Source organism: Crocodylus siamensis, chromosome 1 (assembly GCF_052110815.1).
Source record: "Crocodylus siamensis isolate JL-2025a chromosome 1, ASM5211081v1, whole genome shotgun sequence".
Taxonomy (NCBI): Eukaryota; Metazoa; Chordata; order Crocodylia; family Crocodylidae; genus Crocodylus; species Crocodylus siamensis.
Window position 1 is genome coordinate 81,965,108 of NC_143395.1, and position 24,616 is coordinate 81,989,723.

General features: G+C 36.9%; 1 protein-coding gene across 1 annotated transcript in view; it reads left to right on the forward strand.

Moving 5' to 3' along the window:
* Window positions 1-24,616, forward strand: part of GRIK2 (glutamate ionotropic receptor kainate type subunit 2) — a 669,798-nt gene that overhangs the window by 250,003 nt on the left and 395,179 nt on the right. Inside the window, exons 6-7 of the mRNA XM_090037234.1 lie at window positions 2,072-2,125; window positions 5,973-6,146. Coding sequence (XP_089893360.1) covers window positions 2,072-2,125; window positions 5,973-6,146 — 228 coding nt within the window. The remainder of the gene's footprint in view (window positions 1-2,071; window positions 2,126-5,972; window positions 6,147-24,616) is intronic.

A 24,616-nucleotide genomic window follows, 5' to 3' on the forward strand; every position in this document is an offset into this window, starting at 1 on the left:
GCACCCAAATGAAGACAACGTTGAGGAACCCTGGAAGGGGTTTAAAACTGCTGTCCTTCTCGCCTGTGCTGAAGCCATTGACTGTACCACCTATGAACAAAAACAGTGGGTCAATGAAAGTGACTCTGAGATGCAAGCCCTCTTTGAGCAGAAGACAAGAGCTCATCTCATCTCAGCAGAAGGAAACATATCAACTTCTCAAAGCTGAAGCTCATAGGAGGATCTGGGACATCAACAATCAGTGGTGGCAAGATAAAGCCAAGGATACCCAGATTTATGCTGACAAACATGATGTGTGGTTTTTTACAGAAGACAAAACCATTTATAGCCCAACTTCCCATCATTCTATTTCCTTTCATTTGTAGGATGGCTCAGTACTCCTCAAAGACAATGAAGCTATAAAAGCTAAATGGAAGAAGCACATGAGTTGACTGTGATAGATTCCACCACTGAGTCCACCTCCCAGCACCCTGAAAGGGACTCACTTGCCAACCCTCCTACCCTGGAAGAAATCTGGCGTGCCATCCAGGAAACCAAGAACAACAAGGCTACTGGACCAGATGGCATATCTACTGAAATCTACAAGGCCTGTAACAAGGAACTAGAACTGAGACTTCATGAATTTATTCTATGAATTTGGATCAACAAAGAGATTCCTGGGAACCTGAGAAATGCCAACATTATGACCATCTTCAAGAAAGGAGATATGTTTTATATAGGAAACCTATTGAGGTATCACCCTCCTTTTCACAGCAGGAAAAATCCTCTCCCACATTCTCCTGAACAGTCTTCTACCATGTGCTGAGGAAGTCCTGTCAGAATCTCATTGTGGTTTCAAACTGTTCTTTGAGGCAATTGACATGACCTTTGTTGCCCGCCAGGAACAACATCAGGGCCTGTATATGGGCCTGTATATGGTCTTCATTGATCTTACTAAGCCTTTTGATTCCATCAGTCACAAAACCTTGTAGAAAGTACTGGGCTGATTTGGATGTCCTTGAAAAGTACATCAAGGTCCTGAGGCTTTACCATCAAATGATTGTGACTATTCTGTGTAGTAGATCGGAGACAGATCCATTAGTCATCTGAACTGGGGTCACAAGCAAAGGTGCCTCATTGCCCCAACTCTGATCACCATTTATTTGACAGTCATCCTGGTTCTTATTAAGAACCTCTTTCCTTTTGGAATTAACATTGAATACTTAATGGATGGAGGGCTCTTCAATCTGGGATATTTTTCTCAAAGACCAAAGTACACAAAATAATCATTCTAGACCTTCAATAGGTTGGCAAGTGCACCATCCTTGCACCATCCATGCACCATCGTTGCACACCCTGAAAAAAACCCTCCAGATGATACTCAATCTCTTCAGAGAAACCTGTCAAAATGTGGGCCTGTCTCATATAATCAAGAAGAATAAAGTGCTCTATCAGCCTGTCCCAGGCCATGAATGTGACCCCCCACCCCCACACTCACACACACTCAAATTACCCTCCTTTCTTGGAGGTAGCTGAGCACTTCTCATACTTCAGTAGCCACTTCTTTCAAAGTGTGAACATTGATGAGGAGATCCAGCACAGGATCTGGTGCTCAAGTGCTTCCTTTGGGAAATGGCTTTGGCATGTCTTTTTATTCATCACAATCTGTGAAAAGACATGAAAATCCAAATCTACAGTGCAGCCCTCATCCCCACTCTCCTCTATGGATGTGAAACATGGGTGACCTACTGTCTTCATCTCAAGAGCCTAGAGATGTATCACATACAATGCCTCTGGCAACTTAATATACCCAATAATATGTAAAAGTATTAGCCTCTTTCACTTTTACTGCGCCAAACATTTTAATAATGTTCTTTCTGCCTGAAGATCTGCTTCATAAATTCCTTTAATAGTCAGTAATCTGGTCTAACTGCTAAGGAATGATTTGCTTGACCTGATTTTAGTGCAATTCCAACCCTATAGTCTGATTGATCCCTGTAGTTTTCTACTACTGCTTTTCTTTTGCCGTATACGTGTGATAAAAATGTGTTATGTGACCTCAGTAATATTCATATTTTGTTTATTTTTTCAGGCTTTAGCTATGGGAATGATGACAGAATACTATCATTATATCTTTACCACACTGGTAAGTAGCTTATAAAAACATTCTGAAGACATATAACAAAGGCCTTAGCTTTCTTAATTACATTACTTGACAATGTTAAAGAGCTCTCTTGGGATGTTGGTATGAAAATGGGATATTTTCTCCATCAAGTTTTGTTACATTTCAAAGAAAACTCATGAGGATGGTTTAATTAATGTTCAGCATTATATCCTGGAAACTGATAGACCTCAGAACTACTTATTTTAATACCAGTGCTGTTTTTAACTGTGTAAGAAGAGCTGACAGTATAATTAATAATGAATAATTTACTCCACAAATAATTAATATTTTTCTCATGTGTTCATTTACAGATTATAAAAGATTATAAGTTACCTGCTTATTTTTTAGCAAAAAAAAAAAAATTGGTTTGAAGATCATTCCTAAATAATTTGCTGTGAATATTTGAAACTCACAATGTAAAATGATCTATGGGATGGTAATTATATATGCCATGTAACATTGTGTCTTTCCTTATATGTAAGTCATCAGCTCTGTAGGAATGAAAAACTTCAGAATTTTATATACAATACAAACATCTGTCTATTTATAGCATCTATGCCTGGGACCCATAGTCCTGGAGCTGCAAACACTGGGCCCAGCAGTTCACCTCCTGGTTCTGGGATGCAGCTGGGTCCCAGTAACCATGGGCCATGCCTGCCATTTCCAAGCCCCAGGAGTACTACAGACATGCCTGGGGCTTTAAGACCATGGCAGCTGTGACCTTCCCAGACCTTAAGACCATGGCAGCTGTGATCTTCCCAGACCTGGGGCTTCATGCAAACCCAGGGCTGGGAGACCAAAGCAGTAATGATCTCCCAGGCCCAGGGGTGCATAGGGTGCCCTCACAGATGGAAACTCCTCACCTGAGGGTGCTCCCAGCCATGGGAATTTGCTTATTGCCAGTGCAGGTGAGAGATGGAGGGCAGGATTGGGCTTCTCCTGCACCAGCAATAAGGCAAAGTGGGATCTAATGCATGATCCACACATGCATGGCAGGAGGCATAATTGTGAGATCTTGCACTAGATCCTGTTGCACCTTTACCTGCATGTGCAGAGGGGCCTTAAGTTGCCACACTGCCCTATCTTCAGTCTGCCTTCAGACTAACATTGCTAACCAGCTCTAAACATCAGTTTGATGAATATGGGAACAGTCATTGTTCATTATGTTAGTACATTTCAGAAATGGACATACTTTAAACTTAACTATGATTTCAGATGTGATTGAATATTCACAGTGAACTCTTTAATCAGCTCTACATTTCTATGTCTTCCTAGCAATACGTGAGGGTCTTACTAGCGAGGAAGTTAAAAATTATTTTTCAAGTCTCACTCTGAGAAATACATGTTGTCAAAAAACTTTTATCTTGCTCTCATTGTATCAAAATGGATACACTGAGGCTGTGATTTAGCTAGGCTGTTTGGATATTTGTCATTTTTAAATATCTGAGTAGATCCACTTTAGTGGGACTACTTGTGTGCTTAAAATGACATATGTGCTTAAGTACCTTGCTGAAATGAAGCCTTTATGCTACAATGAACAGTCATCCCAGCCTTAGAATAGAGGTTATTAAGACACTAGGAACAGCTGCATTATCACAGCCTGAGTATTGAATGGTTAGCAAAATAACTCTTAATTCTGAATGTTTTTAGATAGGTAAAAACCTAATGTCCTATTTAGAGTCCCTCTTCTTTTGGAAATGCAAACGGTACTACTTTTGTGGACATCAAAGATATTAGGAATGTATGTAGTAAAAGTCCCCTCTTCAGTCTGTCTAACATAACATCTGGTTTCAGAGGTCTCCATTCTCTTTTTATATTTTCATTTGATTTACTGGTAAGAATCAGTGCTTTGAGTAATTTACCTTCAGTATTTCCATTTTCTGATGTGAACACTTGATTTGTACAGAAGAGCCAGGGATCAGATTGATTCGGACAGGAAGAACAATAATTTGGTATCCACCACTAGACAATGAATTTTGATGCTGCAATACAGCATCTGTAGCTTGCATCTAAGTTTAAAATATTTTGATTTATTAGTAGTAATTTGCCTGACACAGTAAAAATCCTGTCAAATAAAATGTGCAGTCACTGGGTAGAGCAGTCTCTGGAACCATATTTCTCAATGATTCAGGGTTCTAATGCACTAGGTTATTAATATACTGAGCTGTTGTGTGTATTTGTTACACTTTTGTTTAAACATGGATGTGTTTAGATTAAACAATTAGTGATGAGACATCATTCATCTGTCTATCTATCTCTTATATTTATGGAGATGTTTGAACACACTGAAATTTAACAGGAAAGAAATTCTGAAAGAAAGTAGCTAGTTTCTCATTTCTTTCAATTATTTTTCCAGGGCTAGAGTGTATAGTGTCTTTACAATAAGGACACAAATATGGATTTTTGTAAATAGATGTTATATAGCAAACAAATTCAGAACATCTTAGATTCTATATGGCAAATAGTGCCATAATTCCTAACTAGAATAGGGACAGTTATGTGGTTTGAGATTATTTTAAAGTTCTCGTATGAACAATAAGCACTGTTTTTTTAGAGTGTGGCTATTTCTTAGCTTTCCTTGCAATAAGTAAATAAATGTTTTCAGCAATATTAGCCTTCTCGCTTCACAGAAACCTAGACCACATTAAACTGACATTTAAAAAATCAAAGGTGCTGAAAGATGCTAAAAGATAAGTAGTGTCATTTTACAACATATAATGAGGCTATATTTAACAAAATAAATCATGTAGTATATGTAGGGAGACAACACATTACTAAATCATAAAAAGATGGTTTTGTTGCAAAAGTACTATTACTGTATTGTATTAAAGCTTTTCATGCTTGTTCAAGGTGTGCCCACTGAGTCATTAAAGAAACATCTTTTTTTCATAAAATTCCTTTTACATGTTTTCATATTTAAGCCCTGATTGTGCATTAGGATGCCTTAATGTAGAGTTCTGGACATAATATTTTACCTGCAGGCTATTCTGAAGTTCAAACTGAAAAATTGGGACCATAATATTGAAATAGGTTAATCTTAAATTTCTTACTTTTTTAAAAAAAAGAAAACTTAAAACTAATGCAATAACCCAGCACCAACCCCCCCCAAAAGACACATTCTCTAGCAGTGCTTATCTTATAATTTTTTAAGTCTAAATATATCTTGGTTATAAATATTATCATAGTTAAATACAGTCCATAAATGAACTGGTATCAGAATATGTGAAGAAATAGAGTGTAAGCACTTCTGTGCAATTCAGCTGAAAATGCTTAACCTTCCTAATGAACTTTTAAATTTGTTCCCTTTTTATGACTAAAGAGACTAGTTGTCTACCAGTTACTCTGTATCTCAATAATGTGAAACATGTTACAGGTCCTAGAGCAAGATAAAAGTTGGAGATGTGGGTAACACTTAACCTCAAAAAATAGTTTGAGGAGAATGAAGAGAATCTGTCATTTTCTTTTCTTTTATCATTTTTTTAAACCATATCTAGCAACCATAAAAAGAGATCATTAAATTAGGAAATAATTTAAAAATGTGATTAAACTTTGTAGAATATTTGTAACCAATATAATAGGCAATACAGTTCAGCATTTGGACTTAACTTTTGCTTTTTTAATGGCTGTGGAATATGTCCTTCTCTTAGTATGTTCTAAGTAACTCCCATATGGAGTAAAATAGGAAATAGAACCCTAAACTATAAATGGAACATATCGTACAATGTGCATGTATGCTGATATGGATGTTTTAGCACTAGTTTCTGGAGAGATGGTTAAACAATTGAATTAAGTATTGGCAAAGCATTTATCTAAGGAATATGTCTTTCAGGATCTTTTTGCTCTTGATGTGGAACCCTACCGGTATAGTGGTGTTAACATGACTGGATTCAGAATCTTAAACACAGAAAATAGCCAGGTGGCCTCCATCATTGAAAAATGGTCAATGGAAAGACTACAAGCACCTCCAAAACCCGATTCAGGTTTGCTGGATGGATTTATGACGGTATGAATACCAATTTAAGATTAGTTTGTGTCTGCATTTTTAATCACAAAACCTTACCTGTCGTCCTGTTGTTCAGTAGCTCTAGGGATATAGAAGAAAACCAAATGTTATTTTTGAGTTGAGTCTCAGATGATCCTACTACCTTTATCTCAAACAATAACATTTATATTTACTTGCTTGCATGCAGATATCTAAAAAGGAGGTACCTTTCTGTGTATCTTGGCCTGTACTTTTTACTTTAATTTCACTTAAGGGGGAATAATTTAGCAAGATCTTGGAGAAGTAATGGGAATAAAAGGCTGGATGGGGCATCTAGTCCAAAAATCTGTTCTGAAGGAAATCTGTTTAGAGAATGTCTGAGAAATATTAATCTGATCTGTTTCTAAAACTTCATTATGAGCATTGTACAACCTCCTTAAGAAATCTATTTAATTTCTTAATTATCTCTAGCTTAGAAATTAGAAATGATGCTCTTAAGCCTTTACTTCACATTAAGCCAACTTTTTGTTGTATCTTAAGGATGGACATGGGATAAGAAGTGATCATTCTCTTTTTCATAACAATATTTTACAGCCTTGTAACCAGTTTTCCTTTTTTTACAATTAACATGGTTGTATTCAACTTTCCTCAAAGGTTATGTTTTCTAAACCAATCACTATTCTTGCTGTAGACTCTTCTAGTTGGTCTATCACTTTCTTAAGATGGCATACCCAAAATTAGACAAACACTTCAGGACAAACCTCCTCCATACTGAATAACTATGAGTATATTGAATATGAAACTGTTGTTAAAACATCCCAGAATGGCATTTGCTTTCAATAGAACTGCTAACTCGTATTCAGTTGTGCTTCTCTATAACCATCCCCTCCTTTTTTTTGCAGTGCTGCTGCATAGCAATTTGTTCCCCATTTGGTATTTATGTATTTGATTTCCTTTTCTCCTTCTCATTAATTAACTCTGCACTTGTGTTTATTGAACTTATAGATCTCAGATGGTTTCTCCAATTTATCAAGATCATTTTGAATTCTAATATTGTTCTCTAAAGGGCTTTTAGCCTTCCCAGGATGATTCATGTGCAAATTTTTAAAACATACTCTTCATTCCATCATCCAAATCATTAAGCCAAACATTCCCTAGAACAAGACTAAGAACAGATCCCTATGGGATCTCATTGCATATGTCATCCTAGGTTGACTGAACTATTGACAATTACTCTTTGAATACGATAATTCCTCCAAACCACATCTCCTTAGTTTTATATCTGAATGTTAGATGATCTTGTGTCAAAAGTCTCACTAAAGTCAAGATATATCACATCTACAGTCCCCTCTTTCTCTCGTCTCTACCTCCTATCTACAAGGCCAATTAAAAACAGACTGTTTAATAATTTGTTCCAATATTTTTATGAGGTATTAAAATTAGGCTGACTGGTTTATAATTAGTGGGGTCTTCTTTTCTCTACTACCTTTTTTTTTTAAAGCCTAGGTATATATTTTTTTCAGTCCTTCAATGGAGAACTTAATTATCTCTCTACAAGTTTTCATAGATAACTGCTAAAGGTTTAGAGGTGGTTTAGCTAGTACCTTCCATATTTGAATGTCAATTTTCATCAGGTTCTGCTGACCTGAATACATAAAACATGTGTAAAAACACCTTTTCCCCCTTGCTTTGTTCTGTGTTGTACATCCTTTCTTGTGTTTTATTTTTTTTTGGTTATAAATACTGTTTTTTGGAAAGACTGAATTAAAAAGCCATTGGACCCTGAAGCCTCCTCTGTCATTTAATTTGCTCACCTTTCTCATGGATCTATACTTTCCTTTACATTTCTTTTAACTTTGAAAGTATTTATAGAACCATTTCCTTTTGCCTCGCATGCCCCTTGTGTGTTGTAACTTGTTTTGTGCTTTGATCTTTCTGATTTTGACACTGCATGTATATACTATTCTTCTAGATTTAGCCTCAGGATTTTATCCTTTTCTCCCCTTTTGTATCATAACTTTTTGATTTTTCAGGTCATTAAAGAGCTCTTGATGTAGCTATATTAATCTCTTTCTGTATGTCTTGACCTTTCCTCTGCACTGGGATAATTTGCCCGTATGCCTATTAATACTGCCTGTTTTAGAAACTGCCAATTCTCTTGGATTCCACTTTCCTTTACAATTCCTTCCTATAAGACAATTCCCTGACTTTGGTGAAGTCCATTTTTTAAAGTTCTATAAACATTATTTTGCTGATTTCACTCCTTTCCTCGTAACAGAGGACTCTGACCCATGAGCAGTTTTAGTTTCATGATCATTTTTATCCTAATTATGATCCACCTTCAGATTCTCAATCAGCTGTTTCCTATCCTGAATTAAATCTAAATTGGAAGCCCTTTTAGTTGCTTCCTGTGCTAGTGGAGTCTTGGGACCAATGAGAAGAGCTGACATCAATTCTCCAGTGTATCTCCAGCGAGAGACAGCTTAACCATGGAACTAGGCCTAGAAATGGATCTTTAGGGTATGGAGCAGTAGAAGGGATTCTGGCCCTATCCAGGCTAATTAACTCACACCTACCACTCTTTGAAGTGAAAGGGTGAGGCACGAATGATATCATATGAAAATTCCAGAAGGGAAATTTCACAAGTTGTTAATTTACACATATCCTGTGTTTTTTAAGAATCTTTTTGTTTGTTTGTTTGTTCTGCTTAACCCTGGGGAGCTTGTTTTGTGTAGGGTTTTTTTGTTTTTTTTGCAGGGGCGATTACTGAACTCATTATAATTATACTTAATTTTTTAAAAACCTAATGTCATGTTGTAGATAACCAACTAGATTTTTCCTCTTTAAAACATAACCATACATTTTTAAAATTGAATGTTATAATTGTTATTTATCTTATTGTTTTAATAATATTTTTTCTTGGAAAAAAGTAATTTCCCATGAAAAGAACCCAGTAGTGGTCATTTTATGCCTTCAATAAAACATTTTACGTCATCTTTACATTAAAATTTCATTTGAAAAATAAGAAGGTCACGTATTGCAGAGTGTTATTCAGTTGTAATATTTATAGAGAAAGGAGATTGATTATCTATTTGTACATTATGTTATAGTTCATGAGTTGAGTGTATTCACTGAAAACAGAAATTTAAAAAATAGTAAGAATTAATAAGATTTCTCTTTTTAATAATTGAATTGCATTGCAGTGTACTGTTTAAAGAAGTACCTTGTTAGTTCACTTAGCTATACTTATCAGTGGTCACTAACGAAATGGAAGAAATGGTTTTAGAAATAAACATAAAGGAGATGCACAGCTTAGTCAGAGTTGATATTTAAATAATTTCATAACATAGCTCAGTCTGTATTTACACCATAACTTCCATTCCTTGTCTATTTGCAAATTTTTAAACTTATTTTTAATTTCTCACTTGCTCTGACTCTATGTCCACTCTGAAACAAGCCAAAGAAATCACAAGCCTGTGGTTAGTAGAGAGATAATTATTACTGACAAGAATTTGTCCTCACATGCAACCCTGCTGCTTATCTATCACATTTTCTTTCTTTTACACAATGTTGTAAAGAAGCAATATGCCCAGGAAAGCTTTTAGCATCTGGGGCAGAGACACTTTATTGCTAATAGTAACAGTCATTTGCAACTAAGAATAGAGAGGTTACATACTAGATTCTCCCTTTACCTCCAAGTGGGAGGGGGAAAAAAAGGAAAGAAATGGTGCTATTGGGTTAATTTCTGAACTCCCATGGTTCAGTTAACCACTTTCATGGCACCACTTAGAGTCAAGTGTTCAGTCACACTGCAATGAATGTTTTTGTTTCTTGTGTGGGAAGAGGACATTGCAGAAAGGGTATAATTTCAGGACTATTTCATTAGATGTTTGTTTGGCATTCATCCATATGAATTATAGCATTAACTTTTTTGTGGTTAATCTTCATATTTACTGTCAACGGAAGTCCTGGATTTCATTGTATATTACCCCTTAAGGCTAGGGACAGACATTACATGTAAACTGATTTAAGTGGCCAGAAACTGGTTTAAACCTGCAACAAAACAGACGTTCAGTAGACATAATGTTTGAAAATGGCTGAAACTGATTTGAGGTAAACCTGGTTGAATGTAGTGTCAGACTTAACTGATTTAGGTCAAACTGGTTTATGCAATCTCTGTCCCAGACCCCTTGCTGGTTTAAGTTGAATCAGATTCCCCAAGCATCCAGGTGGGCTCTCTGCTCCACAGCTGGCTCCTCCCCTCTGCTCCCTGGCTGGAGCTCCAGAAGAGACTTGCAGGCACAGCAGGATCTGCCTGGATTCCCCCAACCCCTTTTCCTCCCCGCCCCAACTCACTGCTTAAGCAGAGATCCCTTCCTTCTTTCTCCCACAGCATGGACCATAGCCAGCATGTGGTATGCTAGCTAATGCTACATAAGGCAGATAGGACAGTGTCCACTTAACGCTTTTTGGAGCTAATCAGAAGCTCAGCTGGTAATGTCCCTTCCTTTGAAAAAAGCTATTTAAAAATAGTTTGAACTAATGAGTGAGGCTTTGTTTTCTGATGGGGTGTTAAATGCTGATAAGAGAGCTGATAAATGCTCTGTTATCAAGGGGGGAGAGGGGCTCCTGAATCACAGCATCCTGCCAGGTCCTGGCCATGCCCACTTCAGCTCAGCCCTGTAGAATGGAAGGGAGGGCTGTTCTAGCACTCCCCACAGCTTCTAGCCTGAGCTGTTTTTCAGTACAGAGCAGATGCCTGTGCAGTTACAACATTATTTAGCCTAGCCAGGTTAGACTAACTTGCAAAGATTGAATCAATTCAGGCTCAGGCTTTTTGAATGTCTGTCCCTAGCCTAAGTGTGGGAATACTTTGCAAAGCGGCACCAGGGATAAAGGAAAATCAGAGTTTACCCTCATGTGATTGCCTTAAAATCATTCAGATGGAGAGTAGGCTTACCTCTTCCCACACAATGTTGCACATTCTATGGGATGACATGAAGTACTCTCTCCTTTGAGTTTGTAACCTCAGACAATAGAATCAACGTGGGTAAGATGGGGTCAGTACAAGGAAGCTGGCACACAGAGAAAGATAACTGACTTGTCTGGAGGATCATTGGAAGGTTTGCACCACTTAAGTGAACGTGCTTTGTGTTTGAAACAGCCAGTCATGAATATAGTCATGAATAGGCACATATCCAATCTGGGCCCATACAGACCAAATCTGTTTCCTCTTTTCCCTGAAAAGACATTATGATTCATGGATATTTCTACTGTATTATGATATGTTAGTTTTCTTTATCAGAACACAGCCCCATCATTCCAGAAGCTGAAAACCGAAATAAACTGGTCATAAATATATACCTATCAATCAATCCACTCTTTCAAGAAGTAAAGCAAGTGCTAGGTGTGACCATAGGATAACGAAGTTGTGACTTTTCACAGAAGGATTATTTCCAGACCACATTAAGTTAGATGTGTTCACTTATCTCAGGCTGTTCCATGGAGATTATAAGAGTCCAAGACTCCTGTGCAGCATAGGGGCTAGGACCAGTAATCCTTGTGAAAGTCATAGTAAACATTACCATGCAACTGCTCAGAACATGTTCTAATTTTAATACTGCACAGATTTAAGATATACTAAGTGTCCTGTGTGACAAGGCCCTTAGAATGTAGCGTATTCTGAGATTTTTCTGCAGTGTCTTTTTCACAACATATTCACATCACTATTAGAAGCAGGGAGTGGCTCACTGGACTGTTAAAAACCCCAGAGAAAAGAACAGTGGGGCAGCATACTATGAGGGAACAGTTGCAAGTCTAAGGCAGGTGGTGGGATGAGCTAGTAGCTGCACAGAAGGGCTCTGTGCAAAGGACAGAGCCACAGGAAATTCCTCCCAGTGTCTTTGACAAGACAACAAGGTTTTTTATTTGCTTGTTTTGTTCATTTAATGACTATTATATTGGTGTGGACTGGCTAAGGAGCCTCCCAGGAAGAAAGAGCTCACCTAAAAAAAGCCCATAGGTTTCTAGTGCTAGTGTGTTCTGTGTGTATCCTGAGATTGTAGCAGGGTTGCCAACCCAAGAATTTGATGTATTTGTTTATTTGTTTATTTTTTTAACTGACAATCTGTAAGCTTTTTTTCTGATGGCTAAACTTTTATTTTTCTTACTAATGCATGTTTTTGCTGATCCATGCTTCATATGATATAAATGTAACTCTTCTGCCAGGCCCTGCCCTGCTGCCAGGACCCAGTTAGAGGGGCAGATTTAGGGATTTAATATTAACCCTAGTAAACAAATAAAAAGGTTTGCTTGTCAGTAAAAAGTTTGCAGTAAAAAAAAGTCTTGTCTTGGCAACACTACTTGAACTCAGCAATGATTTTACACTGTACTGTTTTACATGCCAGAGGCTCCATACTCACCTTCGTGCACTGATGGCCCTACTGCACTCTGCATCATGTTGTCTCCATAGCCCATTTCTAAGCCTGCTCCCACCAGCCCCACTCCCCCCATCCTAGCAGAGACCCCCAAAGAATCCTACCTGTGACCCAGAAATATTATACACAGCTTGGGCCACAGCAGCAGCACATGGCTGAGAAAACACCCTGCAGGGTGGTATGGTCCTCCTCAAGCATGAGGTGGTGCTGCTGTGCTCTGTCAGAGCTTCATTCAAGCAATGGCTGCTTAGTATTTTTACTGATGGCTAATTTTTTTATAGACTTCACTGAAAGAGATATTTAGCTTGGTATGTAGGGTTGTTTTGTTGTTGTTGTTGTTGTTTATACTGACAGTCAGTAAATTTACTGAAAGTTGGCAACCTGGACAGGTGACATATGGCAGAGTACACCTGCTGCATCAGACCTTCTTAGAAGTCTCCAGTTCCAGTGCGGTAGGCACTGAGAACTTGAACCATGTCTCCGGAAGGCTTGGGAGTAGTGGGAAGGTGAGGGTGCACCTATAACTGCTTCATCAACTAATTTCTGGGTTTGCTTCATGTGAAGCAAAAGTATGTAGGTAATGCATTCTCAAATGGTTGTCCCAGGAAGTTCCAAGGGTGTGACAACAAGAGTTTACAAAAAAATACTTGGTCTTAGAAGTGAGTGTGTGGGCATAAAAGTATTTTGTAATGGAATAAAAATTGTCCCTCTTGTCATTGTACAAAGCTTCTCCTCTCTCAGGTGGATTATATCCACCTGCATAACTGTTGGCTGCCATCCTTCATTTCACAGCAGTTCAATTTGGCTGAGGATACACATATTTATAAATTGGTAAACTCTTTTAGAGGGAAAGTTGGTGTATAAATATTTATTATCATTATGGTGTACTTTACTTGGCTGGTACAGGCTGAATCAAGAAAGTTGTTTAGCTTTCACATCTCTCAGGAAACAGATTTAACTTCATAGTACTGATTGGTATTGACTACAGTTATTTCAAACAAGTTCAGCATAAAATTTGCTTAATAGGTGTGAATTTAGCTACAGTCAATTAGTAAAATGTCATTTAAATAGGTGTTAAATACTTAGATAGCTTTACACTCTGGAGAAGTTTCCAAATAAATATTGAGGTGTGTATATTTCTGGGCAGTCAGAGGCTTCAGTCAAGGATGATTGGGTTCCAATGACATAAAACCAAATAGTTCCAGATTGTGAAACTTACCTGTTCCATTGGCATTTATATCTTTCTCTTTTCCATTTATTTTTACATTGCATGTAAACAAACTAGTAACTAACCCAAAGTACAAGAGTAAAGACTTTCTACCCTGACACTGTATGTTTAATGTGAGCTACTGATTTCTCATTCTTAAAGTTGGGTTTATGACATGTTTACCATAGAATATCTGGGAAAATAACCACTTGGTTGACAGTAATTGAGACCTTACCCCCCTAAAAAATTCTAGCCCATAAAATCTTCAAAAATAGACCATAACCTAAATGCAAGCCAAAATGTGCATCTCAGAGCAGGCCTTGCTGAGTTCAGTCAGGACACAGAAGATTTTCATTTTTGTAAAGTGCTCTGAAGGAGAATGGTAGGAAGGATGGCTTTTTATATATCTAAGCAGACACCGTCAGCAATACATTTGTTTGACAAATTGCCACAAATTGGTTATGTTTTAGGGGTTCATGGTGCATAATGAATGTATTCTGGGGTGTAGGTTAGCCATGTTGGTATAAGGACACAGGCAGACAAGGTTCTTTGGGTGAATCTGATACTTAAAGAGTTGGACAAATTTAAGCTCGCTAGGAAAAATATTTCTAACCATTTAAGTTGGTCTAATAAAATATATCAGATTCACCCAAAGAACCTTGTCTGCCATTGAATGTATTCTTGCATCTTATTATCCTGATATAGCATGTATTGTCTTGCTGGAAAGTCAGTGTTCTGAATTTATGTTACTGTTTATGTGTAGATTGTGTTGTGTCATGTCTATGTATCTTTGTAGTTTTGGATATGGTTGGAAATGGCCCATCCAGCCAAAATAATTCCAGGCAGACCAGAACTTTCTAGAGCATTTGGGTGACTGTTAAGAGTATTGGTGAATAGGGAGGTCTGGTTGGAAGGAGTTGTGCAGTTAGCTGTCAGCTAGCAAGGGTCAGAGACAGCTCAGTAATCAGAGCTGGCAGAAATCAGCAGAAAAGCTGATTTAAAGTGATACTGGCAAGACTCTCCAGAAGGCTGAAGTGTAACTAGATGGGAAAGTGAGGAACCTTTTTCCTTGTTTTGTTTTAGTGTCTCCAAAACTATAATCTGTTTTCTCTATGTTATCCTTTTATCCTATGTAATAACATTTTTGGTTGGCTCCTTACTAAACAGCTGCGGAGGGAGTGATTTCTAAGTAACCATTATCCTGTACATGCAAAGGGGGACCTAAAAAAAGATCTTCAATAACCCAATGGGGTGGCTATCTGGGGCTGGCAGAGATTCCCTCACTATAGCTGCAGGGTCTAGTATAAAGGCAGTAGAGCTGAGGCTTGCTGGGTTTGGGACAATCTGTCTGTTCCTTGGGACAAGTAGTAGCAAAGTAGGCAGAAAGCTGGGGCTCAGAAGCCCCTGATGGTTGGGTTTGTGACAGTTGGTGGAGCAAACAGGGTCTGTGCTTTAGTGTCATTCACCTGAATCACTGTTCTTCAAAGGTATATGTAGGCCAGTGACCGTACTTTGGAAGAACAATCAGGACTCTCTGTGTGCACATGTGTGTGTGTAATATAAGTATATGTATCAGCCATCATTTAGCGTATTAATGTCTGAAATTTGAAGCATTCAAATTTGGAGTATCTTTTAGTCACCAGGTATGCATCAGATATATGTATAGCATAGCATAGCATATCCTGATATTATTAGTGTTCACCAGAAAGCTTGTCTGGAAAATTACTAATATTTTTTTTATTTCTTCCTCCCCCATGTGCTCACTGCTTTTGCTAAAATCATTTTGTGAATATTTTCTTTGTTGTTAAAGTTTCATCATAAGACAAAAAGGCTGCCATGACTTCAGATGAATTTGAAGTAGATGTTCAAGATCTTGATGAACAGGAAATATAGGGTTAGAATCTTGTTATGTTGACATTTCTCAACAGATTACCAATAAATGGCTGTACATGTCTGAACATTAGTAATTATGAAAGAGGAGTTGATTTCAACATTTCAGTAAACAGACAAAATATAGTTAAGCTAGATATCAATAATATGAATGCATGCAACCTCTCTAGCGACAGTCGACTTCTGAATCAGACCAATTCAAGACTTTATTTCATTGCCTGCTTGCCTCTTATGCTGCTGGTAGGAAAGACCTTTTTATCAATAGCTGGGTATGGTCTGTAAACAATCCTTATGCCACAGAACTATACTTCCGTAAAGGCAAATGTACACCTAATTGGAGCAGGCATATCACCTACATAGAAGTTAAAACTGGACATTGATAGATTTTAGCCTTGTGGAATCTTGCTATACATAATTCAAGCATTGCTGACCTGACTGCCAAAACGAATTTGAAACTGATGAGGAGTTACCATTTTCTTGAAAATTGTAATTGTTTTACACTGCACATATTTGATTATTTCACATGTAGATCTTTATATCAAACAGCATCAGAGGTAGATGACAAATCTATAAAAGATTCTGCTGTTTTTAATTTCTGCTGAAAGGTCACTTCAATACAAGATATAAAGGTAAATATATGATGATGACAATTCCATCTTCACCTAGCATCTTCCTCTTCTGAGGGTGCTACTCTCTCAAAGTAAGGGTCACCTTGTACATTGTAGATAAAGTGAAAGCAGATGATACTATTTGGTCATCCACTTGTTTACCAGACAGTTTTTGACAATAACTTTTGATTTTTTCCCCCTCTAACTTTTTGGCATCGTGCATGAAAGGAGGATCTTCACAAAAAGTGCTGCCAGTCAATTATATCTTTTTAGGCCAAGATGTCCTAGGAAGTCTGGACCATTTACTTTTCCTTTCCTTATTATTTAAAATGAACAATTTTAGCAATTGCAGTCTTTAAGAATGGGTTTGATAAAGATGAGGAAGGAATATACCCTATGAGTGATTCTTGGTGACTTGTATTTCCTTCTTACTTTAATGCGACATGATAATTATACAAGGTTCTTTGGGTATATTTGATATCTTTTATTAGACCAACTCAAATAGTTGGAAAAATTCTTCTCTGTAAGCTTTCATGTATAAAGACTTTTCATCAGGGTGAGGAAGCATCTGCTGTTGGTTTGTGTTCTTCCCGGATAGAATGAATAGTAAAGAAGCTAGAGGCTGGTATGCATGCAAGAAAACCAGTCAATGAAGACTGGCTTGTTACTATTCATTCCATCCAGGAAGAACACACACTCACTGCAGATACTTCTTTAGGCTGACAAAGGGTATTTATAGCCGAGAGCTTGCAAAGAACAATTTTTCCAATTATTTGAGTTGGTCTAAGAAAAGATATCCCAAAAAGATTTACCCAAAGAACCTTGTCTGCCTGGCTGAGTACAGGCAGTCAAAAAGCCCGAGGCTGAATCGATTCAATCTTTGCAGGTTAGTCTAAGCTGCACAGATGCAATTGAAGCAGAAGTGAACAGACATTTACCTTTGATTCAGGAAATGCAGCTACATGCCTGCTGTAGCTCAGGTCAGAATCCGGGGGCAGGGGCAGGATGGGGAGTGCTAAAACACAGCTCTCTGGCTGTGTGTTTACTTCCTCTTCTTGCTGTTGCTGAAGTGTCTGGGATTTGCAGTGTAAAATCACACCAGCAGGATTCTGCAGGGTTGCTTATCGTTTATTCTTCCTGCTTTCAGGTGCCTCTGGGATTTGTAGTCTACAGTTTAAGTTTGTAGTTTGGGATTTGTAAGGTACAGCAGTAAGTCTGATCAGGGGAAGGGGTAATTTTAGGTGTGTGTTGTATTGGAGCCACAAATGCACTTGTGAAGTATCTTCTTCTGTCCTGGCCCATGACATCTGTCTAGTAGAATAGAATGATTCTAAGAGGCTACATCCAAATCAATCAAAGCTTTGTGCTGTCTCAGTTTCTAACCTGGAACATAGGGTAAATCCTAAAGCCATGAAGCATATTTTTCTTTATGTTTTTTTACAGTAGCTTGTAAAAATGATCAAAATTACTGGGAGTTGAGTATAAATGATCAGTAGTTTCTCAATAGGTGCTGAAAACAGAGGGCAATTAGCTTGCTAAAGATTCCAGTGTGACCTTGTTGTGCTTTTTATAATACGTTGCCAAATTAATTCATTTGGACACAAACTGAAAAGCTATAAAGCATTGTTGATATTGATTTGGTAATATTATTTAATTCAGGCCTTATATAAGGAGCAGTGCCATGTTTTGAGAGGCTTTGGCTAATGAAAGGAATGTGTTTTAAATACATATTGGAAAGTGTACTGAATCTGTTTAATCAACATGCATATCCTGGTGGGCTGGAACATAAAATGTTATAGGCATATTATAGACTTCCAAGGACATAACTTGTTGCTTGAAATAAGCCCTTGACTTTAAATTGATGTAAATGAATCAATAAGCCTACTAGACAGTTAGCTTGCTTTCAACTGAATAGTGTTGCTATTCAGACTGTTAAGTGTGCAAATGGTGCTCAGTCACACTTAGAAAGAGGTTCACATCTTGAATAGCACACGTAAGGGAACAACATGAAGACCTCTGCTGCCCCCCTGCTAGCACTGATCAGTGAAACACAGGTGTTTTTTCCCAAAGATCTCAAGAGCAGAGATTATCATCTTAAAAAGCAAGAAGGATTCTGAGTTTATAACTGTGGCTATAAATGATAGTGTCTTATTGAAAGTGTATCTGTTTCAATCTGGAGTATAATATAGTATAACCAAGACAGTATAGGAATTATCATTCTGGATAAGACATTGTGATGTCCAGCATATTGTCTCTGACAGTATCAGATGCTTCAAAGGAAAGTGTAAATACTTTGCTGTAAGAAGCTGTCTCTTGTATAAGATTTTATCCAGATTGTCTAATTGTTAAAGGTTGGTTTAAACTTTGATACATAGCTTAATGTCCCTTCAAAATTTTGTCTGAGGTGTTTCATATGTTCAATCTACTTTTAAATCCTCCTAAGTTCTTGGTCTCAAAACTTCTTATGGCAGAGGTTTCCCTAGAAGATGTGACCTGATACAACCTTAAAAAAAGAAAGAAAAAAAAATGGACCTGGCTTCTTTCAAGATATTATCAGTAGTTTTTCAATGAAAACTTTTTCACTGACTATGTTGCTTCATTGAAACTGATTATAGACAAGGTTGTTTTCATTGACTTTTCTATTTCTAGAAACTATATTTCTATTTCTAGAACTATATTTTGAAATGGTCTAAATGTTCTATTTGGAGATTTTCAAAACAAAACAACAACATACTTTAGAGCAATGATTCAGTTTGAAATACAAGTTGAAGTAAACAAATACAAAACAGCCAAAATGAAATTTGGATGTAATTGTTGAAGCAAAGCATTTTAACTGACTCAATATGAATTTATTTTGATTTATAACATTTTTCAAGTTTTCAACTTTTTTTTTAAGGTTTGTGATAGGGAAAGATTAGAATTTTAAAAAATCTCTCAAGGAAATCACACTTCTCAGTACTGACCATTGTACATTTTCAGGTATATAAGGACAGCATTTTAACCTGTCTTATTAAAACTGTGTTTGGGTAAGATGTATGCATACATTCAATAAAACATGACATAGTAGAACTGATTAAAAAATATGAAATAGCACCTCTCTATACAAAATCAGAATGAAAAACATAAGATGGGCCTTTTATTTACAGGCTTCAGCAATACAGGCTAAGAATTGTATAGCAAGAATAAAGTGATATGGTTTTATAATTCTTCTACTGTACAACTATTACTCTTCAACAGTGTACTGTGCCTCAAGTCAAAGCTTAGTATGCATAATTAAGATGACCCAACAAGCTCCACTGCTTCATTAACATAAAGTTTTCCTTGCTAATTGCTTTTGCGTATCATTTGATTTACTTATCTGCTTTAATCTTATGTGGAAAAGAGTGTATGTTTTTCTATTTCAGGTATTAAATCTGTTCTTTAATGCTTGCATTAGTAGCTGGATCTGGCAGGTGCAGTGAAGCATCGTAGCACTTAGAGAATGTTATATCCAAGTTCAATATTAAAATATTCCTCAGGATTAGGGTTGAACTCAAAATATTTTCTAGGCTGTCTAGTACGATAGATAACGATAATGTTGTTCTGAGTTCTGTGAATACAGTATATTTGCAGCTTTCTCATTGTTCTTTTATTGTTCTTGTTTACTGTTTGTATTTCTCTCCTTTCTTTCCCTTACCTTATGTGAAGCTAACCTTGTTTTCTAGTTCAAATCCTTTCCACAGTCACACATAATGCTATTTCTCAGTGTCCATAATAAAACTTACCATAATATAAATTTAGAATGATGTTAAATACTTCAAGTAGAAAAATGTAGAGATTTTGTACACGCCTGGGATGGATTTATGGTGTGTTTATGGTGTGTTTGTGTGTTTGGGGATTTTATTGATTCAAAAACAGAGAAGAAGTGAATAAGGATTTGAAAAGTTTAAATCTGTATCCTTTCTTAGATAAGGAACATAGGCAGAATTTCTATAAATACACGACCTGAAAGGTTATCAAGAGAAATTTTAAGATGTTAATACATTTTCCAGAATCCACAATGTATATCCTCCACAAAGATGCCAAGATAATTTATTTGTAAACTAAACATTTGACAGACCCAGGGACAATGCTGAGGTTAATGCTTTGGTACTTACCAGGAAACCTGGGCCAGATGCAGACATTCCATATAAACTGGTAAAAGTGATCAGAAACTGGTCTAAATCCATAACCAAACAGAAGTTCAGGGCACATAGACTGGTTTAAAAATGGTAGATCTCAGTCTAATATAGACATGGATCAATGTGGTGTCAGACCTTATCATTTTAGGTTAGACCAGTCTATCAAACTTCTGAACCAGATCCCCTCCTGACTCAACTTAGGTTGCTATCTGGCATCATCCCAGGTGCATTTGTGACCCCTACTCCCTCCCCCTTGCAAGGAGACATGCTTACCTAGGCTGTGCTATGCTACTCAGCCAGCCCTGCCCTGAAGTTGGGAGGGAAACTGATGTGGAAAGGAATGTCTGTAGCTCAGTATTTTTCTATACACAGTGTCCCTGTGGGGAGGGAGTGGGGAGTGTCAGAAGAATCAGGCCCTTCAGAGCTCTGGCATTTATATATATATATTTATAAAGTTGGGACCTTCTAGGAAGGCAGGGAAGGAAAAATCTGCCCTGTGCAGCTGCAGTCTCCATCCAACCAGGCACCCTGTGAAGCAGTTCCTCACAGTTCCTAGTGGGAGCCATGTTCACTATTTCCCCTGAACATTACAAAAGCTCCCACAACGATTCACAGAGTCCAAGGGCTGTGGAGCCATGTGGGCTCCTGTTCCTCTGGAATTCTCCCTTTTTCCAATTCTGCACATAATCTCCGTTAGGACTTTGACTTCTTGAAACTATGTTAGCTGCCAGGTTGTAACTGAAGCAGGAGCCCAGGCAATGAGCATGGTAGCCTGCCTTTTTAACAGGGATTTTGAATCATGTTAAATTGCCTTGATTGAGATAAGTGGGTGGGAAGTCCCTGAAATTGATACACAGCAGATAAGTCCCTCAGTTCCAGTGACAAGCTGGATACCACATGAATAGCCTACTATCCCTGGGTAAAAGGAATGACATTCTCAGAGTAGTTTTTCTTTATTTTGTTTTCCTTTGCTTGTTTTCTTTGCCTTATTTTGCAAACAGTTCAGACAAGGGGAACTGTGAAAGTTGGTATTTCTCCAGTATCTCTTACAGTGAGATAACTATATATTTCCCATACCATTATTGTGGTGCTGCAAACCCTTGCCATTTCTCCTGTTTGTATCATCCTCTGATCAGTTAGTACAATAGAACCCAGACTGTAATATCTACAATGAAACAAACGTAATGATCATCATAATAATTGCTGAATTTCTGGAAGTCTTATCCCTGCTCCTTCTTCCACTTTTTTGCATCAGTAGTATATTGGTACATTTTGGGTTTCCATAACTAAAGCATCATGACTGCAGTTATTATTTCCTTACAATGGGTAAAGATTCTTTCCTTACTTGCAGCTGTAAAGACTGGAAAGAGTTCATACTATTCCTAATATCTGAGCTATTTTTTTCTTCTGGAAGTCAGGACAGATGAGAAAAAATTAAGTCTTGGAGAGTCCAATACTCATGTTTCCATTCTTAATAATATTTTTGTGTGGATTTAATATATATTTTTTCATTTTATTTTCTATGATGTTTGCTAATACACATTGCAGAATAGTTTTCATACTGCTTATATCACAGACCTAATCACCTTTTGTAAAATGTAATGTAAGTATCTTGGTAGAGTTGGTTGAGAGAGTATTTAGGGAGGTGAATAAGAAATGGCTTTTCCATTGCATGAAACTTTAGGATTGCTTTGGAAAAAAAATCTGTTCTGTAAGAGGATGAAATCCAGACCTTTTAAAGTTTTCACAAAAAATGAGATTGGAGTCAGACCCCCCAAAATAGTTGTTCAGTGGTTAGGGCATTCTCATGTTACATAGGAGAACCAAGTTTAAATCCACACCCCTAATCAGGCAGAATAGGGCCTGAACACGAAATATCCAGTTTCCCATAATCATATTTATGAGCATTTCAGTTATTTTATTTTTATTTTTTTTTAATTTCATTTCATTTTTAGAAAGTTTGTTTCTCTTATGGCTGCAAAGAAAAGTTTGAAAATAAGACCCCCTAAGGGACAAAAGAAAAACAAAAAGCAAAATTAATGATTTTTTAAACTTTATTATTTCAAGTCCAGATCCAAGATTTTTTATTTTGCGAGGGCTCTGTGTTGGAATATTGCCAGTGTTCACCTTTATTGATGGCCACTGTGAGGTCACCACCATTAATGAGGATGCTTATGAAAACAGTTTGTATACTCAACTCAGCTAATCTTCTTTCTTCTCCTTCTCTCATCCCATTCATTCCATTCTAGGGGTATACTTTAAAGACATTTCTTTTGTTTCCCTTCTAAGAAAATAATAGTTTATTGTATCTGGTAAGGTTTTCTTTCAGCTTCTGAATCTAAATGCTTCTATTCTTCTTTCCTTCCTTCTTTCCTTCATTAGTGTCTTCAAGTGAGTGCTCTAATTGATGTAGATGCTTAGCTTATTACACTACATGTAGTGTGCAGCAGACTGTGATGTAAAGAATTCTATTAGAATTCAATTTTGTTTTCCTTTAGGCAGACAGACTTTTATAGTTGCTCGGGGGTAAAACAAAATAAATTCATTGCAAACCTCTTATTCTTAAGCCTTTCAAATTAGCGCTTTAATGAAATTTTCCATTTACTGAGTAGAGCTGACTTGAATCTACAGCCAGTCTGCCTCCTCCTATTCTTTTAATATGCATTTTGATCTTTTTGAAATAGCAAAATAGTCCAAATATTTTACTTCTGCAATATTTTACAACTTTAGTCTCTTTTTTTTTTAGTAAATTGCATGTGTAGCAATTTTTATGGAAAACAGGAAAAATACATTTATTGAATAACTTTAAATTATTTGCTCAGATCTATCAGCTGTACAAAGAAACTTGTGATATTGCAGTTTCTAACCTTTATTTAATCATAGGGAAAATAAATTTTGTATCTCCAACACAACAGCATCTACATGTATGCTTTACTTAACATTAGACTAATGCACAGTAAAGAATCACCATCTACACGTGCTGCAATTAGTGTGCAGTAGATTCACTTATTCTGCCATAGGATAGTCCCATCAGATACAGGCACTATCTTATGCTGGAGTAAATTACTGTGCTTAAATGTACATGTAGGCAGTGACGCTGAGCTAGTGTATATTCAGTCATATTAATTGCATGTGTAGGAAAATTAGGAAGCCGATTGTGAGCTTTTGCTAAATATTAGTTTTTATTGGCAATCACTGAAGGATTGGGAAGCTATACTGAAGGATCAGGCAAGTACATGCTGTCCCAAGTGGGAAGGGTGTTTTACTGAAATAAAAAATACTACTTCTTTGTTTACAGATAGGCACATAATTCAGTAAGTTGTTGAATTGGGACCTTATGGCATTGATTCAAAGTCCACTGAAGTCAATGGAAAGAATGCCATTGACTTCTGCGAGTTTTAGAGCAGGGTTTTTAAATTGATAGTGGGATTTGAGGAGAGACAGCCTTAACATTCTCTCTTTGGCTGACGGCCGTTTCTAGATCTGGTGATGAGATGTATTTAATAAATTATATGGTTAAAAATGTATACTTCAAAAGAAGAACTAAACAATTCCTTTTTACTCTATTACAGGCTAGAAATGTCCCTTAGGCACAGTTAACTTCACAAATTTAAAGAATTTACAAGCATTCATGTTGTACTATACTTTAAAAGCAGTATATCAGCTGTTTTAGAACTGAATTTTGTAATATAATGTTTGATTTTTTTCCCAACTATTCTCATATGTTTCTCATAGTTTAGGAGCCAAAAGACATATTGCAACTTTACAATCCTGCCCTAGTGGGAGGGTTTACCAAAGTGCCCTGTAATTTACCAAAAGATAAATTGCAGCTTCTTTTGTATGATGATAAATGTTAGAGAATTTCTTCATAACACGTTAGGTAAACATTTATAAATCCTTGTGAAGAGATTTCAGAATATAATAGGATACATTTTGTTTTGTATAGCCGTTTCATTCTTGAGGTCTTCCCACTGGAGTTTTACAAAATAACAAAAAACCTGTTTGCATAGCTATATATAGAGAAACAGAAGGAAAAAAATGTATGCTATGAATTTTGTTTGCAGCCTGGAATACTAGAAGCTATTTAGCCTATTAAGAAACATTATCTCAAACAGAATTATTCTCTTTTTATACATATTTATAATGATCCAGGATTTTAAAATTCCAGCTGGCAAATGGAAGAAAACAG